General features: G+C 42.5%; 1 protein-coding gene across 1 annotated transcript in view; it reads left to right on the top strand.

The window, feature by feature from the left end:
* ctnna2 (catenin (cadherin-associated protein), alpha 2) overlaps positions 1 to 19,494 on the top strand; it is a 1,308,817-nt gene that overhangs the window by 112,166 nt on the left and 1,177,157 nt on the right. Inside the window, exon 3 of the mRNA XM_080195424.1 lies at positions 2,331 to 2,526. Within this exon, the coding sequence (XP_080051550.1) occupies positions 2,331 to 2,526 (196 nt within the window). The remainder of the gene's footprint in view (positions 1 to 2,330; positions 2,527 to 19,494) is intronic.

Genomic DNA, 19,494 nt, shown 5'->3' with positions numbered 1-19,494 from the left:
GACATAGATCAGTTGGAGAGTTGGGCAGAGAGATGGCAGATGGAGTTTAATCTGGACAAGTGTGAGGTAATGCATTTTGGAGGTCTGATACAGATAGGAAATTTACATTAAATGGCAGAACCTTGAAGTGTATTGATAGGCAGAGAGATCTGGGTGTACAGGTACATAGGTCATAAAAAATAGCAACACAGGTGGAGAAGGCATACGGCATGCTTGCCTTCATCTGCCGGGGTATTGAGACAAAAAATTGGCAATTCATGTTGCAGCTTTATAGAACCTTAGGCCATACTTGGAATATAGTGTTCAATTCTGGTTGCGACACTACCAGAAAGATGTGGAGGCTTTGGAGAGGGTACAGAAAAGATTTATCAGGATGTTGCCTGGTATAGAGGGCATTAGCTATGAGGAGAGGTTGGGTAAAACTTGATTTGTTCTCACTAGAACAACAGAGGTTGAGGGGTGACCTGATAGAAGTCTCCAAGATTGAGAGGCATGGATAATCAGGAGTTTTTTCCCAGGGTGGAAGAGTCAGTTACTAGGGGGCACAGCACAGGTTTAAGGTGTGAGGGGCAAGGTTTAAAGGAGAGGTACAAGGCAGGTTTTTACACAGAGGGTGGTGGGTGTCTGGAAATTGCTGCTGAGGGAGGTAGTGGAAGCAGGTATGATAGTGACTTTTAAGAAGCGTCTTGACAAGTACACGAATAGGATGGGAATAAAGGGATATGGTTCACGAAAGGGTAGGCAATTTCAGTTAAGTTGGGCGGCATGGTCGGTGCAGGCTTGCTGAAGGGCCTGTTCCTGTGCTGTAGTTTTTCTTGTTCTTTGGGCAAAAACCTGGCAAATGGAGTTTAATGAGGGGAATTCTGAGGTAATGCATTTCTGTCAGAGGAATCAAAAGGCAGATTATCTAAATGGAGGGAGACTGCAGGTTAGTGAAGCACAGAGAGATCTTGGTGTTCCATTGCATGAGTCACAAAAAGCTAGCAGGCAGGTCCAACAAGTGGTTCAGAAGTCAAACAACATTTTGGCCTTTATCGCAAAGGTGTTGGAGTTTAAAAATATGGAGGTTTTATTGCAATTGTACAGGGTCCTACTTGGAATACTGCATACAGTTTTGGTCCTCTTCCCTTGGAAAAAAAAAGGTTGATGTATCTTTTGTGTAAGTCTTGTATTCTTGGGATGAAAGGGTTGCCCTATTAAGGGCAAATAGTCTGAGTCTGTATCCTTTGGCATTTGGAAGAGTGCGGAGTGACCTTATTCAAACATATAAGATACTGAGAAGGCTTAACGGTAGATTTTGAGACGTTTTCACTCGTTGGGGAGTCTCAAACAAGGGGATGTAGCTTTAAGACAAAGGGCCGGTCATTTAAATCAAAGGTGTAGAGAAATCTCTTCTTGCAGAGAGTGGTGAATTCTCTGCCCCAAAAGGGTAATGGAGGCCAGTTCATTAGAAGTATTCATAGTAAATATTTGATAGGTCCAGGAATAGAAGGCTTTGGGGAAATGGCACAAAAATGGTGTTGAGGCTGGGATAGATTAGCCATGATTGTGCTGCATGAGGAAGCAGGCTTAAATAGGCTGGTGGCCTAGTCTTGCTTCTATTTCTTATGTTGTTGTTGTGTGTCAAAGTGATAAATTGGTGCATTCAATTGAAGGCTAGCATTGACCTAAAAAGGGGGAAAAGATTAGACTGAAATGTCAGTTGTCCATCATGTTGGCCCATTTCCCTCCTATTCAATGTTCATCCTTATTTTTTAAAAGAATGAAAAGCTTGATATTTATATCATGCTTTTCACCACCACTGGATGTTTCAATGTGTTTTACACCCAGTGAAGAGCTTTTTTGCTGTGCGAAACATGGCAGCTGTTTTGCATGCTGCAAACTCCGGGAAACAAAAATGTGATACGTTTTTTTCTGATGTCAATTGAGTGATCAACCAGGACAACAAAATAAGCCCCTTCTCTTCAGTGGTGTCATAAGATCTCTAACCAAGCAGATTTAGTATCTCATCCAAAAAAAGCCACCTTTAACACCTCCCTCAATATTGCACTGGAGTGGCAGTCTTAATTTTTTTGTGCTCAAGTTCTGAAATGGGACTTTCCCACCATTAATTTAAGGAGTTGGAAATCCCATGTACTAACTGTGGCATGTGTTGTCAGAACCATTGTGGTTGATTCAGAATGGTGTCACAAATTAGTGCATTAACCTGTTAGGCTTGAATTTTTGAAACGCCAAGTTCTCTGTCTTTATGTTTCGTTGTAAATAGGAAGAAATGCTGCTTGACGTGTTTTGTCATGGTTCTGCATTTAATTTGGTTTTGTTTTCTTTAGGTAACTACCCTTGTGAATACAAGTAGCAAGGGTCCATCAAGTAAGAAGAAAGGTCGATCCAAGAAAGCGCATGTATTGGCTGCTTCTGTTGAACAGGCAACACAGAACTTTTTAGAGAAGGGGGACCAGATTGCAAAAGAGAGCCAGGATCTGAAGGATGAGCTGCTTGTGGCTGTGGAAGATGTACGCAAGCAAGGTGAGTATGGTTTGGTTGAAGCATACCTGTGCAAAACTCTGAATGTTGGATTTTGAAATGCAAGTGAGAGTTCACAATGTTCATCTTACTCCTAAATGCTCATCCTGTGCAGTTTTTTAGAAGGGGAACATGTCTTTTCTTTTTCCTCAATTAAAGACACATGATACTTGCTGAACTATATTTTAATTCCAGAGGGAGACTGGCTGTTTGAATAACTGGGCATGTTGGGGAGGTCATAGGGGTTGGGAATCCTGGCTGCAATGGACATTCCTATGAACATTTTGCGTAGAGGGTCAGCGTATAGTGATTGGATTGTTTCACCCTTAATTGATGAACAGGAAGCCAACTGTAGCATCACTGCTGCCATTCTAACTCCGGTCAGGAATCAAAAATGCAAACTGTGCTGATTAAATATGCTATGAAAGATTGTTATTTGTGCCAGAGGCTAAATAACTCAACCGCTGTGACATTATTCATTATGGACTATTGTAATTTTTTAACTGAAACACATTTCTCATTGCAATTAGTTAAATTATTGTGGGATATACTTGCTGCAATGTTATTTTAGAGACAAAGCATGGAATCTTCCCATATTTTTTCCAGTGTTGATGACACTGTGTTAATGCACGGATCTTGTTATAGCAAGGCTGAGCAGATGTTTCTGGCCTGCGCACTGACAAAATCAGCCAGCTTCCTGAGGTTGTCCCCCTGTCCCTAAGGAGCCATCCTTCTAGCCCTCAAAATCATAGAATCATGCAATGTAGAAGAGGCCTTTTGGCCCATTGAGTCCACATCGACACATTAGAAACACCTGAATTCTCACCTAAATCCCAACTGCCAGCACTTGGCCCATAGCTCTGAATATTATGATGTGCCAAGTGCTCATCCAAATACTTTTTTAAAGGATGTGAGGCAACCTGCCTCCACCACCCTCCCAGACAGCACATTCCAAACTATCACCACTTTCTGGGTAAAAAAGTGGTGATGGTCCCCTGCTAAATCTCCTGCCCCTCACCTTGAACCTATGTTCCCTCCTGACTGATCCTTCAAATAAAGGGAAAAACGGCTTCTTATCTACTCTATCAATGTCTGTCATAATCTTGTATTCCTTGATGAGGTCACCCCTCAGTCTTCTCTGCTCCAACGAAAACAGCCCAATGACATCCTGCATCTGGAGCATCACTCCCAACCAACGGTCTCCCACTCCCTAGCATTGGATACTAGGGCAGTCGAGTGCATGCAGTGGACCAGTGTGGTTACCTCATGGGGTCCTCAAACATGGCCCTGTTGTAGCCTTGATAAAGGTGGGTGATGAAAGACGTCACCATTTTTGCCTTTCATTGGGGTCCACATTAGTTTGATATTAGTTTTGAGCTTTGAAGTTTGATGCTTGGTGGAACGCTTCCAACTTTTTTCCTGAAAAACTGATTAAGATAAATCAAATTAATTTAGGGAGTTCAAACTAAAAGGAGCAGGGCTTGAAAGGAGAACTGCCTTAAACGACAAAAATCACAGATTAATTTTAAAACATCAAACTAAAATGTGATTGAGGTGGTTAATAAGGCCCCCCCAGTCCTTGTGGTGCCCAGGGAAACACTTCCGAAGGGTTAAGAACTGGTCTGCAATCAGTGGCACACTCATGTATTGCTTAAGTGGCACAACTGACTCATCAAGGAAGACTCAGGGAGCTGTTGTGGCAAACGAGGCACAACTTACTTGTGCAAAGACTGCAATAGCATGTCACCCTCAGCCTTAGAGGGCACCCTCATTTCCCAACTCGGAAGGAGTGCAGATTACACAAGCCATCCATCTGTGACAGCCTGCCACCCTGACCTCAATCCCTGATAAAACTCCATAACCAGTGACTGGGCCTTGAATCTCTTTGCAGCCTATCTCATTTGTCCTCTGACATCTGCTTGAGTATAAGGTTAATACCTCAGAGCAGTCATCCTGTTCTCAGTGAGAGGATCTTCAGGCCTCTTGAGGTGAGGATGTACCTCTTTTTTCTGTCCTTTCGGCACGGCCCCTTTCAGAATCCCACTCAACTGTACAGTTGCCCCCAGTGCTGCCCTTCTCTGTATTCATCTCTGCCCATCCACTTTTTAGCTCCCACCCTGGAAGGGCAGTCCCCTCAGCAGCAATATCCACATAATCGCAGCAAGGAAGACACAGGAAGCACTGCCTGCGTGCCAATGCACCGCCCCCCCCTCCCTGAGATGACAACGCTGAACCCCCCATCCACATCCCAGCCCTGAGTTGAACCTATCTGGCTTCCTGTGTCCTCTCAGTCGCTTCTTCTGCGACTGGCACCAAGATGATGAGGGTGACCTGAGTGCTCATCTCTGATGGAGGTGAGATCACCAGGTTCACATTCTTATAAAGCTGTTGTAAATGGTGCTGGCGTAATATATCACTGGTGCCCGTTGAATGTTCAGTGAGGAGGGAAGTCCCAGAGTGAACTTGCAAATGACATACATGTGCATTAAAATGAGATTCTCAGGCATCCACTGTATTTGTCATGTTACTCTGCCAGCAAAGGGGATTGAAAATCAGAAATCATGATCTCACTGGCAAGATTCATGTTTTCTGATGCTTGCCAGATTTTGCGCCTGTGTCAGTGATCTCGCACACTGCTAACACAGGCTCAAATTCACCCCGAGGTAATTTTATTGCTGATTACTTATGTAGTGAACATTTTTAAATTTGAAAGGCAAGCCAAGTCTTCTACTTGTGTTAGAAAGATTCATGAAGGTACATTTCAGAATGCTTATTGAATGTTATTTTCCTGGATCAAACATGTATCAAATTATTTCATCTTGCCATTTTACTTGTGCTAATTTCTGTATGTGCTCATGTTGAATCAGTCTGATATATTTGTGTATGTTCAAGCAATTGTTTATAATTTCAGTCTTCTCTTTAACTTACTTGTCATGGGACTTATAGGACGAGGTCCATGGTGAAAAAATGGAACAGTATTTTCCTTGGTTTTACCAGGGAAGGCAGAAAAACCTTGTAACTCAACATTGCTTTTCACAGCAAATATCAATGGTTTAGATTTCAAATGCAGGGGTCATGCTCAAAACTTTTGCAGATGATACAAAATGTGGTCATGTGGTTGTAAGTGAGGAAAAAAGTTTTGTGCTGTGGGTTTTCAACATTTCTAACATGGTTTTGCTGTATGGAGTTAAACTTGGCAAAAAAAAACTTCCAGGAAAGGAAAGAATGACCATGTGAACTGCACCTCATTTAGAAGATAAGCAGTAACATGGACAGACTGAACCGGACATGCATGTTTTATGTTCCTGGTGCTTGTGACAAAAGTGTACTGGTCTTTCATCCTTTTGGTATGTACCATTTCAATTCAGTAAGGTTTATTATAAATCAGTGTGAAGAAGGTTAAATTATGAATATTGAATCAGTGCATTAGTTGTCTGCTTGAAAAGATGTTAAGTTTAGTTGAATTGTAATGCTTGATCAATAAGCATGATTGATGATTGTGGAAAATAAGTTTCAAGGCCGTGAATAGAATAAGAATAGATCTAATTTGCATTATTTTTATGACTGCATGTTTTTAAATCTGGATGTCCAGAATGCAATTCATGAAAAATGTACAACTGCAAACCTGCAGCTGATTTCATTAATTTGAATTTAAATTCCATCAATGTTGTAGTGAGATTTTTAACTCAAGTCCCCAGAGCATTAACCTAGGCCTCTGGATTACTAGTCCAGTGATATTATCACAGTGGCACCATCTCTCCTTGATCATGAATTTTACTTTTATCAGCATTTATCTACAATAAGATTGATACCTGACGGAATTAGACTGCAGTTAGAATAACTCATTTTCAGCATCAGAGGGATTGATTGTCAGTTATAACACTTTGTATTCCTTCGTTAAAATGTTATTTGACCTAGCCATTCTCTTGGGCCGATGATCTTTTTAAGATAGGTGGTATTCAAAAGTGATTTAATAAATTCAAGCAGAGGCAACCTGTTTATTTAAATATTGGGGGCAGGGTATTACTCCATACAAGTAAGGAGATGCAACATCCAACATTCACCTTCTCCAACACTATCCATCTTTTAAACTGAGAGGACAACTCATTTTCATGACTTCTTCACTCTTCCGTCACTGTTACTGCTTCTTTTTTCTCCTGCAAAGAAAATGCAGTATTTGCCTGTTAATTTCCTCCCACACTGTCAGCCCTTCTAAAAATGCCATAAACATACTTTGTGTGTGATAGCAATTTAATTGCAATTCCTCCAACCTATTCGCTTCTCAGTCAATCTCTTCTACATCTGGGAAACCAGTCACAGATTATTTGTTCATTTTGCTGAACAGCTCTATTCTGTCTCTGACTGCTGGATTCCCTGATGCTTGCCATTTCAATTCTGTCGCACTCCCACTCTGACCTCTCTTATAGTTCAGCATAATTTTAAGGAACAGTACATCCCACTGTTTGGCATTGTGGAGCACTCAGCTTTTAACATTAAAAGCCTCTTGCTATATGTCCCCAGGTCCTGCACACAATCCAAGACATATTGTTACATTCCCAGATGATTTCAGCTGTGATAGACGTTGATCACATAAGTGCAAACTTAAATCACTAAAGTTAATATGGTTGGTAAATCTCATGCCATCTGCTATGGTTATAGAAGTAGCAGTCAATAAAATTTCCAGACTGATTGAAGAAAAATCTGCAAGAGTTGAAGTTAAGATCTCAAGTTGTCACACATTCATGAACAGAAATATCAACTATGATTTGGTTTATTGTCACATGTACTGAGCTGTAGTGAAAAGTTTGCATTGTGATGTTTGTCATGGCTCCACATCTGCTGGAATGGTATTCATTCACCTTGTTCAAGTCATCAGCTTGTGCATGCAACATGACATTGTGCCTGAGAGTAGGGAGTTGAGTGCTAGTTGAACAAAAGATATGTTATTCAGTGAGGTAGCTCATGCCAAGAGACCTTCAGGACACCCGAAGCTCCAATTCAAAACTGACATGAAAAGTCTCAAAACTAATCACAACAAGCGGGGATACCCAAACTGATAATTGATGCAAATGGCACCACCAACTCGAGGCAGAAATTTGCCACCACAATGGTATGCGCTTTTAGAATCTTCAAACAGATTCCAGTCCTGCAAAGAAGACACCAGGAGAAATCATTCCACACTATTGGCAAGGTACAACTTCAAGTGTGAAGCTTGTGACAGACATTGCTTTTTCAGAATCGGCATTTCACATATCAAATGTGCAGCAAATGATCTCATCTGACTATCTTATCACCAAAGTTACGAGGCTGCATTCCTATAGCTAGCATCCCTCCACATGCTGACTCCCATCAGTTCAATCCTTTGAGGACGCTACATTCCTTGAATTATGGCTGTCTGTGTGCATCTCTGATATCCTTTTGCTCTTCTATTTGATGTCTGTATCTTCAGCCTCAAGTCCTAAGTTTTGCAACTTCCTTTTTTGCGTATTTGCCTATCTGTGCTAATGCCTCTGCATATGACTTTACCCATCACAAGAAATTGTTAGCTATCTATCTTTCCTTTTTCCCCCTCTCCTCCTTACCCTAGGGAAATGGCAGTCATGATTGGAACAGAGATCTTAACGCGCTTCAATGCAGTGATAGTGTTAAAGTCTGGAAGCAGATTCTTCCATTAGTCCTGACTGGAAATTTAATGCTGTCCTTTTTTTTAAAGCACTTTTCCAACAGGAATGAGAAGCGGTGCATGGAATGGTTGCAACTGAACTGTAGTCTGTAGATATTAACCTGGAAATGTCTAAGCCCTTCTATTTAGAGCTGCAATAACGGTTCTGTCCAATTTTGAAATGTTCAGTGATTTTTGTCCGTCAGTTTTGAGGTGATTCCTTTTCTCTTTAAATGGGGCTTGCCCTTTTTTAATAATTTTCCAATCTATGTCACCCCCACCCCAGTCCACACCATCCCCCTCCCCAACACCCCCTAATTGTCATATACAGATACTGTGCCACAATTTACTGTACAATCACTGCACAAACCGATGCTGCCCTCACCTGGTGGCAATGTATGTAATTGATTCTCATTTAAAGTATTCATTGTTTGTGATTTTGCTGTTTGTGAAGTTCCACAACAATGTAACCCTGCTGCAAACACTGGGACATTACTGTACTCTTGCTACATCTCTCCACTTTTCTACTTCTTTCTTTTCAGTACCCTTTAACCCATCTCTTTGACAATGTTTTTGGATACCTGCCTTTGTATCATTTTAGATAAAATGCTGGAAACACTCAACAGGTCTGGCAGCATTTCTGAAGAGAGAAACACAAGTTAATAACCTATAATCAGAAAAGAGTTAGAGAATGAACAGATATAAGTGCGTGCAGAGACAGGGAAAAAGATGAAGAATGAAGAGAGCAAAAGGGAAGGTCTGTGATATGGTGAAGGAGGGAGAAAAATGACAAAAGTATGGTACCAGACAAAAGAAGATAAGACCATAAGATATAGGAGCAGAATTAGACCAGTTAGTCTCATCAGGTCTGCTTCATCATCATTCAATCATGGCTGAAATGTTTCTCAACCTCATTCTCCAGCCTTTTTCTTGTAACTTTTAATCTCCTTAACAACATGGTATTAGACCAAATAAAGAAACAAAAGTTGAATCTGGAGGAGGATAAGCAAATCATTGCTAACTGCCCCTGAGACAAAGGGATTTCAGGAAGAAGTCTCTCAACACCAGGTTAAAGTCCAACAGGTTGCCCCTTCATAAGAACATAACATAAGAAATAGGAGCAGGAATAGGCCATCTAGCCCTTCGAGCCTGCCCCGCCATTCAATAAGATCATGGCTGATCTGAAGTGGCTCAGTTCCACTTTCCCGCTTTCTCCCCGTAACCCTTAATTCCCCTTACCTACCAAAAACCTATCTACCCGTGTCTTAAATATATTTAGCGAGGTAGCCTCCACCACTTCAACGGGCAGAGAATTCCAGAGATTCACCACCCTTTGAGTGAAGAAGTTCCTCCTCAACTCTGTTCTAAACTGCCCCCCCACCCTATCTTGAGGCTGTGCCCTCCAGTCCTGCTGTCCTTTCTGAGCAGGAAGAACCTCCCCACCTCTACCCTATCCATCCCTTTCATCATCTTATATGTCTCAATAAGATCCCCCCCTCATCCTCCTAAACTCTAACGAGTACAAGCCCAGTCTATTCAGCCTCTCTTCATAGCTCAACCCCCTCAACTCCGGTATCAACCTAGTGAACCACCTCTGCACTCCCTCCAAGGCCAAAATATCCTTGCGCAAGTGCGGCGACCAAAACTGCACACAGTACTCCAGCTGCGGCCTCACCAGTGCCCTGTACAGTTGCAGCAAGACCTCCCTACTTTTATATTCAATCCCCCACGCTATGAAGGCCAGCATCCCTTATGCCTTCCTGACCACCTGCTGCACCTGTAGGCTGGGTTTTTGTGACTCGTGCACAAGGACCCCCAGGTCCCTCTGCACCGTAGCATGCTGCAGCTTTTCGCCCTGTAAGTAGTAGTCCTTCCTACCATTATTCCTGCCAAAGTGGATAACCTCACACTTGCCAACATTGTATTCCATCTGCCAGGAATACAATGTTCATCAGATGAGTGGAGTGTTGCATTCACAACAGGGCATATATACAGACAGATTCAATTGCAAGATAATGGTTGGAATGCACATCTTAACAGGTAATCAAGTCTTTACAGGTACAGACAATGTGAGTGGAGAGATGGTTAAGCATATGTTTAAGTTTGTGAATTGTCTCAGACCAAGGCAGTTAGTAAGATTTTGCAAGTCCACGCCAAATGGTTGGGGTTACAGAGTGTGACATGAACCTGAGATCCCGATTTAAGGCCGTCCTTGTGTGCAGAACTTGGCTACCAGTTTCTGCTTGGCGTGATATGGAGATGCCAGTGTCCACATTGATAATTATAATTTAAAATTGTTGAACTGTGTTAAATCTGAGAGGCTGTAAAGTACCTAATCAAAAGAGCTTGGGTTGAGCTTTGTTGGAACTGTGCAGGAGACCAAAGACAGGTGTCATAATGGAAGTGGGGCTGAGAATTAGAATCTTAAAATTGTACTGTACATAAGGAGGCAATTCCATGCTGACTCTCTGTAAGAACAATTTACTGAGTACCATTTCACCGCCCTTTTCCCATAGACATTTTTTTTTCCTTTTCAGATAAAGGTCCAATTCTGTCCTGAATACCATGACTAAGACTACTCCACCACACTCTCAGGCAGTGCATACCAGATTCTAACCACTTGCTGTCTTTTTTTTTAGAAATGGTTTTCCAAATGTTGCCAATTAAAATGACAGATGACTAGCATCTTGGGATTGTGCATGCAGAGTTTTGCAAGATGATCACCCAATCAGTGCTGATCTCCCCAGAGTCGAGGAAACTGTATCTTGTGCACCAAATACACTACAACAACAAGTTGAAAGAGCTACAATAAAATTTGGCCTTTCACCTATAAAGAGTATTTAGGATCTCTAAGTTGGTGTGAAGGGAGGAGGTAAAAGGACAGTTGGTGCACCTCCTGCACTTATATAAGAAAGTGGCATCGGAAGCGGGGGGAGATTGTTGAGGCGAAAGGCTTGAACCAGAATATTGTGGAGGGAGCTGTCCGTTTGGAATGTTAACATCATCTTTTATCTTGCACCATCATCCCTTTTTTGTCAGTTAATGTTTCCTGCCCTTCACCTTATCAAAGTTTCTCTTCTCATCAGTTAATTTGCCAAATAGTTTCCACTTTAGGACCTCCTCACTTTGCAACTGGAAATTTACCTGCAGCAGAAGAGGCTGGTGCCAACTGTTCATGCTGTCAGATTTCACTTGATATTGTGGGTGTGGTATATGTGCCTTAATCATGCACCCTGTGTCCATTGGAGCTCCTATCCCCTCACTTTCCCTTCTCTCTGGACATCTTGATCCTAGCTACTACCACCTTGCCCCTGTTAATACCCTGCCTTCATCTGGTCTCCTGGCTTCTCATTAAGGGGAGACCTACAGTTACGGCAGTGGAGACCTGCACGTGCACAATTGTGCTCTCTGCTGCTATCAGCTGGCTTTTGGCTTATTTAGTTCCTGCCCAATTCCCCAATAGCAAGAAATGGATTGTAGAATTTTTTCATGCACGGACTTGCCGAGAAAACAGATCTGCTTTCAAACTTGTTCTGGACTTAAAATTTGTTTCATTTATATCATCCTATATATATTTTTATGCAAGTTGCTGTTGCCCAACATTATCTTCTTTCAGCACCGTTATCAGACAATTAGAAATTGGTGAGAGAGCAGCTTTCGTTTTAAATTTACCTACCATTGCTACTAACATTAAATAAGCTGACCAAGGTAAAAAGAAAGTATTCCAGCCACATTAAATTTGCAATTTATAAGGCAACCATAGCGCAATGTAATTTGGTCACTACAAGCCTAAATAAATTTAACAAACTTTAGGTAATTGTTGTTTTTACATTATTTTGAAACCTAACTCATTTCAAGCCTGATAATACTGCTTGTCAATTTTTGACACATTTGTTATAGTTAAAGAATGTTCACGTTTTTGTTGGAAAACAAAAAGTCAACGTTGAACATGAAAATGCTGTGATATAAAATGTAATTAAGTTGTAGTGAGTTTTCATTAGTCTGCTCCAATGTGAACCTTTCTATTTTTAATGGAGAACCTTTCTCTTTTGCAAAAAATGTAGTTGGTATGAGATGTGACAGATATGAGGATGAAAGAAAAAGGAAGATTGCATTCTTGGAGGTTGGCTAACTCTGTTTACAAGATGGCTGGTTTGTGATGTGGAGCGATGCTAATAGGCAGTTTGAATTACTGACTGAATGCCCACCTTCTCAACTTTGCCCCTCACCTGATGTCTGGTGACCTTCAGGTGAAATCATGACCTTTCAGGAGGTGAGCAGCTTATACTCATCTTGTACTTTGGAGACTTTTTACTTCAGGGTAATGGCCTAATTCAGTGAGATTTAGTGTAGTCATGGAAAAAGAACCTGAGTAACTTTAAGCCAATCAGCCTATCATGTTATGGAGATGTGTTTGTCAGTTGTTCAAATCAAGCTTGGTGCCTGTTTGATATCGTGATTTGTGTGTGACTCAATGGTCGGAATTTTACCGCCCTGCCCGCCGCAGGAATAGTAATGGGTGAGGGATGGACAATGGGAAGGTCTGTTGACCTTGGACAGGATTGTGAGGTTTTTGGACGGGCGAGGCCGCAAAATCCCACCCAGCAGGGGATTGAGGGAATTATAGGCCGGGTAGCTTAACGTCCATAGTTGGAAAAATGCTAGAATCCATCATCAAAGAAGAAATAGCAAGACACCTAGAAGAGAACGGTTTGATCAAGCAGACGCAGCACGGATTCGTGAAGGGGAAGTCATGTTTAACGAATTTATTGGATTTCTATGAGGATGTGACTGGTACGGTAGACAGATGGGAACCGGTGGATGTGGTGTTTTTAGATTTCCAGAAGGCGTTCGATAAGGTGCCTCACAAAAGGTTGCTGCAGAAGGTTACAGGACACGGAGTTGGGGGTAAAATGTTAGTGTGGATTGAGGATTGGTTATCTAACATGAAGCAGAGTTGGAATCAATGGGTGCTTTTCTGGTTGGCAGTTAGTGACTAGTGGAGTGCTGCAGGGATCGGTGCTGGGGCCTCAACTGTTTACAATTTACGTAGGCAATCTGGAGGAGGGGGCTGAACGTAGGGTAACAAAATTTGCTGATGAGACAAAGATGAGTGGAAAAGCAAATTGTGTGGAGGGCGTGGAAAGTCTGCAGAGAGATCTGGATAGGCTGAGCAAGTGGGCGAGGCCCTGGCAGTTGGAATATAACGTCAACAAATGTGAGGTTATCCACTTTCGTAGAAATAATAGTAGGAGGGATTGTTATTGCTGATGACACCAAGATGGCTGGATTGGCGGGCAGTGAGGAGCAGTGTGTGGCAATACAACGGGATATTGATAGGCTGGTTGATTGGGCAGATAGATGGCAAATGAAGTTTAATCCGGATAAATGTGAGGTGGTGCATTTTGGCCAGAATAATGTAAGGGGGAGTTATATGATAAAGGGTAAGCCCATAAGAAGGAAAGAATCGCAGCGAGACCTGGGGGAGCAAGTGCACAAGTCTTTTGAAGGTGGCAGTGCAAGTGGAGAGTGTGGTGAAGAAAGCCTATGGTATGTTAGCCCTTTATAGGAAGGGTTATAGAATATAAGAGCTGGAGTCTAATGTTGCAGTTGTACAGAACGTTGGTTAGACCGCATTTAGAGTATTGCGTCCAGTTCTGGTCGCCTTACTACCGGAAGGACGTGGAGACTCTGGAGAGAGTGCAGAGGAGGTTTACCAGGATGTTGCCTGGTATAGAAGGACTGGGGTATGAGGAAAGATTGAAGAAATTGGGGCTCTTTTCCCTTGAAAGACAGCGACTGAGGGGGGATCTAATAGAGGTATATAAGATTATGAAGGGTATAGATAGAGTAAATAGAGGTAAGCTATTTCCTATGATAGAGACACATAGGACAAGGGGCCATGGACTTGAGGTGAGGGGGGAGAGGTACAACACAGATATTAGAGGGAGGTTTTTCACACGGAGGGTAGTGGGGGAATGGAATGCTCTGCCAAGTAAGGTGGTGGAGGCAAACACGCTAGAGTCATTTAAGAGTAACTTAGACAGGCACATGAGTGGGTTGGAGATGGGTGGATATAGGAGATTGTTTTAAATAAGGGTCATTAGCATTGGGGCATCCCTGGTAAGGTAAATGGATATGGTACAACAATGATTTTTCTCCTTTCATTCACAGGTTTTACGTCGGTCCGCCTTGTGTCCAACGAGGGGCATACACGCGATGGGTTGTACTTGGGCTGCTCTTGGTTGTTCGAGATTGGCCTAGTGCTTCATGTCGTTAATGTGTGCCTAAACTGGACCAGATACTGGACAAGACGACAGCTCAGTGACTATCACTGATTGCTGTGCAGACACATGGATTTGGGCCGGTGTCTGTGGGAGTTTGCGCATTCTCCCTGTGCTTGCGTGGGTTTTCTCCGGGTGCTCCGGTTTCCTCCCACACCCCAAAGATGCACTGTTAGGCTGATTGGCAGTAATAAATTGTCCCTAAATTAGTTTCCCTCAATGTGGATGGCCATAAAACATTAGACAAGGGTCATGGGTGGAGAGGGGGACTGGTGATGTTGCGATGGCAGCGTGGGCTCGTTGGGCCGAAGAGCCTGTTTCCTGGGCTGTTTTTATTCTTTGTTCTTATTTAAAGGGTGAAAAGCTGCAGCATGCTTCAGTGCAGACCTGGGGGTCCTTGTGCACAAATCACAAAAACTCAGTCTGCAGGTGCAGCAGGAGATCAAAAAGGCGAATGGAATGTTGGCCTTTATAGCGAGGGGGATAGAATATAAAAGCAGGGAGGTCTTGCTGTAACTGTACAAGGCACTGGTGTGGCTGCAACTGGAGTACTGTGTGCAGTTTTGGTTCCCTTATTTGTGAAAGGATATATTCGCCTTGCAGGGAATACAGAGAAGGTTCACCAGGCTGATACTGGAGATGAGGGGGTTAGCTTATGAAGAGAGATTGAGTAGACTGGGCCTGTACTCGTTAGAGTTTAGAAGGCTGAGGGGGGAATCTTATGGAGACTTACAAGATAATGAAGGGGATAGATATGGTAGAGGTAGAGAGATTCTTTCTGCCTAAAAAGGAAAATAGAACTAGAGGGCATGGTCTCAAAATAAGGGGGGAGGGGGGCAGTTTAGAACGGAGTTGAGGAGGAACTTCTTCACTCAAAGGGTGGTGAATCTCTGGAATTCTCTACCCATTGAGGCTACCTCGGTGAATATGTTTAAGTCATGGGTAGATAGATTTCTGATAGACCAGGGAATTAAGGGTTATGGGGAGAAAGCGGGAAAGTGGACTGATCCCCTTCAGATCAGCCATGATCTTATTGAATGGCGGGGCAGGCTCGAAGGGCTAGATGGCCTACTCCTCCTGTTTCTTATGTTCTTATTAGCAGGTCAATACTGGAACTATAGGTCCTTGGACAAAGAGGGCAAGAGTTGCCTTGAGGGTGGGAAAGGTGGGAGTGGGGAGAGGGAGGGGTGGGGGTGTACTTAAACCAGTGTTCTACTTACTGGTATTTGTCACTACTTTGCAGCAGTTTATGTGGTTAGTTTCTGACTATATTGCAGCTGGTTGAATGTGGTGCGGCCATACATTACAGTTTTTGGTACTTTCATACCATGTGCAGATGTTTATTTGTCCTTTTTTCAGTGAGGCTTTCAGAGTGGCCTTAAAATGTTTCTTCTGTATACCTTGAGATCTGGTGTCACCCTAATGTTGCAAAAGGATGTTTATCATTTGGCTTATAGATATAGTGTCCAGACTAGCAAAACACAGGATGTGAGCTTCACTGGCTGGGCTAGCATTTAATGCTCATCATGAATTTCCCTTGAGAAGATGGAGGTAAGCTTCCTTTTTTGAACCGCTGCAATCGAAGTGGTATAGTTACATCCAGTGTGTTGTAGAGTTGGATAGGAGTGATCCAAGGCTTTGACCTACTGACCTTGTGACAGTGAAAGAACAGTGATATATTTCCAAGTCATGAAGGTGAGAGGCTTAGAGGGGAACTTTATCTGTTGTCTATGTCCTTTTAGATGATAATAGTCATATGTTTGGAAGATGCTGTCCAAGGAACTTTAATGAGCTCTTATAGATGGTACACATTGCTGCTATTGTGTCAGTGGTGGAGAGAGTTAATATTTTGTGGATATGGTGTCAATCAAGCTAACAGCTTTGTTCGGGATGGTGTTAAACATCTTGTGTTGGAGTTGCTGTTATCCAACAAGATGAAGGTACTCCATCACTTGCACCTTTTAAGTTGTGGCCATGTTTTGGGAGTCAGAAGGTGAGTTACTTGTTGCAGGATTCCTAGCCTTTGATTTTCTCTTGTAACCACACCAGTTATTTGGCTAGTTCAGTTCAGTTTCTGGTCAACCCTCATGACATTGATAGTCAGAGATTCAGCAATGGTCATGCTGAATTCTCTCTTGTTAGAGAAGATCATTGCCTGGCACTTACATGGTACAAATGTTACTTGCCACTTTTCAATGTAGGCCTGGTCTTGTCCAGGTCTTGCTGACTTTGGACGTGGACTGTCTCAATACCTTGAGGAGTTGTGATGCTGAACGTTCGGCAGTCATCATTGAATGTCCCCACCTCTGACCTTATGAAAGGACGGTCATTGTTGAGGCAGCTGAAGATGGTTGCGTCTAGGATAGTACCCTAAGGAACTCTTGCAGCATTGTCTTGGAGCTGAGATTAAAGAACTTCAGCAACCACAAGCATCATCTCTTGTGTAGGCAGAGAGTTTCCCTTCCTGATTTTCATGACTCCAGTTTTATTGGGGCTTCTTAATGTCATGCTCACAAATGTAGCCTTGATGTAAAGGACAGTCGCACTTGTCTCACCTCTGGAGTTCAGCTCTTTAGACAATGTTTGAACTGAGACCATAATGAGGTCAGGAGTTGAGTGACCCTGGTGTAGCACAAACTAAGTATCCATGAGTAGGTTATTGCTAAGCAAATGCTGATTGATAGCACTGCTGATGACCACTTGCACCACTTTACTGATGATCAGTAGTGGCTGAGATAGATCATTCATTCGGCACTTCTGACTGAAAATTGTTGGATATGCTTCAGCCTTGTCTTTTACACTGATGTGCTATGAGGAGGGGGATACTTGTGGCACCTTCTCCACTAAGTTATTTAACGGCCGACCTCCATTCACAGCCAGCACTGCAGTGCTTAGATCTGATCCATTGGTGGAATCACTAAGTCCTGTCTGTTAGGGGTTGATTTCATATGATTTTGTTTGTGAATCTGGAGTAATTGACTTTGGTGTGGATGCTGTTTGCCTGTGTTCCCACTTTGAGTACCCTGTAATGACTCCACTAATTCAAGATATGTTATTTGGTAGGTGACCCAAGTTTCAGTGTCAGATAGTGGTGGTATTGGAAAGGATAATAAATTTCAGTAGGCCAGTTATAACGACTACAACTTCTAATATGGTAAAAGGCATGCATAAATATAATATTCCAAGACTTGACAGGGACATTATAAAGCAAAATACAACACTGAGCCACATAAGGCGATATTAGATTCAATGACCTTAAACTTGGTTGAACAGGCTGGTTTTCAGAAGTGTCTTAAAGGAGAAAAATGAGTAGGAGAGATGTGGGGAAGGGTTTCCAGAACTTAGGCCCTTGGCAACTGAAGGCATGATCAGTAATAGTGGATCAATTGAAGAGGCAGATTTTCAGTGGATCAGATTTGATGAGTATAAATATCTGAAGTTTATAGGCTTGGAAAATAAGAACATAAGAACATAAGAACATAAGAAATAGGAGCAGGAGTAGGCCATCTAGCCCTTCGAGCCTGCCCCGCCATTCAATAAGATCATGGCTGATCTGTCGTGGCTCAGTTCCACTTTCCCGCCCTCTCCCCATAACCCTTAATCCCCTCTCTTATCAAGAACCCATCAACCCGCTTCTTAAAAATATTTAGCGAGGCAGCCTCCACCACTTCAACGGGCAGAGAATTCCAGAGATTCACCACCCTTTGAGTGAAGAAGTTCCTCCTCAACTCCGTTCTAAACCGCCTCCCCTTTATCTTGAGGCTGTGCCCCCTAGTCCTACTGTCTTTTTTGAGCGGGAAGAGTCTCTCCACCTCTACCCTATCCATCCCATTCATCATCTTATACGTCTCAATGAGATCTCCCCTCATTCTTCTAAACTCTAACGAGTACAAGCCTAGCTTATTCAGCCTCTCCTCATAGCTCAATCCCCTCAACTCCGGTATCAGCCTAGTAAACCTCCTCTGCACTCCCTCCAGGGCCAAAATATCCTTGCGCAGGTGCGGCGCCCAAAACTGTACACAGTACTCCAGCTGCGGCCTCACCAATGCCATATACAGCTGCAGCAAGACCTCCCTACTTTAATGTTAGAGATAACATGTTTAGAGATGGGTGAGGCAGTGGAGGGACTTGAAAACAAGCTTCATTCTTCTAACTTCATGCTTTGATCTCCTTAAGAGACAATTTATGGAGAAAGGCCATGTATTTTACTCCTGTATTTTCTGGCAAACAAAAACTTCTAGTTCCAATTTTCAGAAGATGAACATTGAAATGGGGAGATGGTCAGAATTGTTAGTGTCAGGCAGTCCCCAGATTTTGAGGACAACATTTGATAAAAATGTTACAATAACTTGCTGAGATACTTAATTGTGCATTGAAAATGCTTTCACTGGACTGACAGAACTCCTTTGAAAACGCATCACTGCCCTACAATGGCAAAACCATTCATAAGTAGTCCTCAGTGGCCTTGTATAATTATAAATGTGACATTGTTGTAAATCATCCATCTTAAATCACTTCATAAGCCATGCTTAGATGTTGTGTTTTCAATAAAAGTAATTGAATGTGTTCAATGCATGAATCAAACTCCCATGGATTTTATTGAACCTACTGAAGGAATTAAATAATCATGGGTGAAACCTACAAAAAGAGAACATTGAATTTCATGCTAACCCATGAATGCAATCCAGAAAAGCTGACTCTTTGAAATCTAAGTACCATATAGAAGGCACAAGTCAGGAGTGTGATGGAACATTCTCTCCTTGCCTGGATGAATGTAGCTGCAATAACACCCAAGAAGCTTGACACCACCCAGGATTAAGCAGCCCACTTGATTGGCAACCCATCCACTGCCATCAACATTCACTTCCTCCACCACCAATGCATAGTGGCACCACTATATATCATCTACAAGACATACTGCAGCAATACACCAATGTTATTAATATTTAATCCATGGTTCATGGTAATATTTTAGAGTTAATTTCATGGTCCAGGGGACATTAAATGGAGCTCCTGCCATGCTTC

Source organism: Carcharhinus amblyrhynchos, chromosome 1, assembly GCF_965287045.1.
Source record: "Carcharhinus amblyrhynchos chromosome 1, sCarAmb.v2.hapA, whole genome shotgun sequence".
Classification (NCBI taxonomy): Eukaryota; Metazoa; Chordata; class Chondrichthyes; order Carcharhiniformes; family Carcharhinidae; genus Carcharhinus; species Carcharhinus amblyrhynchos.
This window is presented reverse-complemented; position numbering and strand designations above follow the sequence as displayed.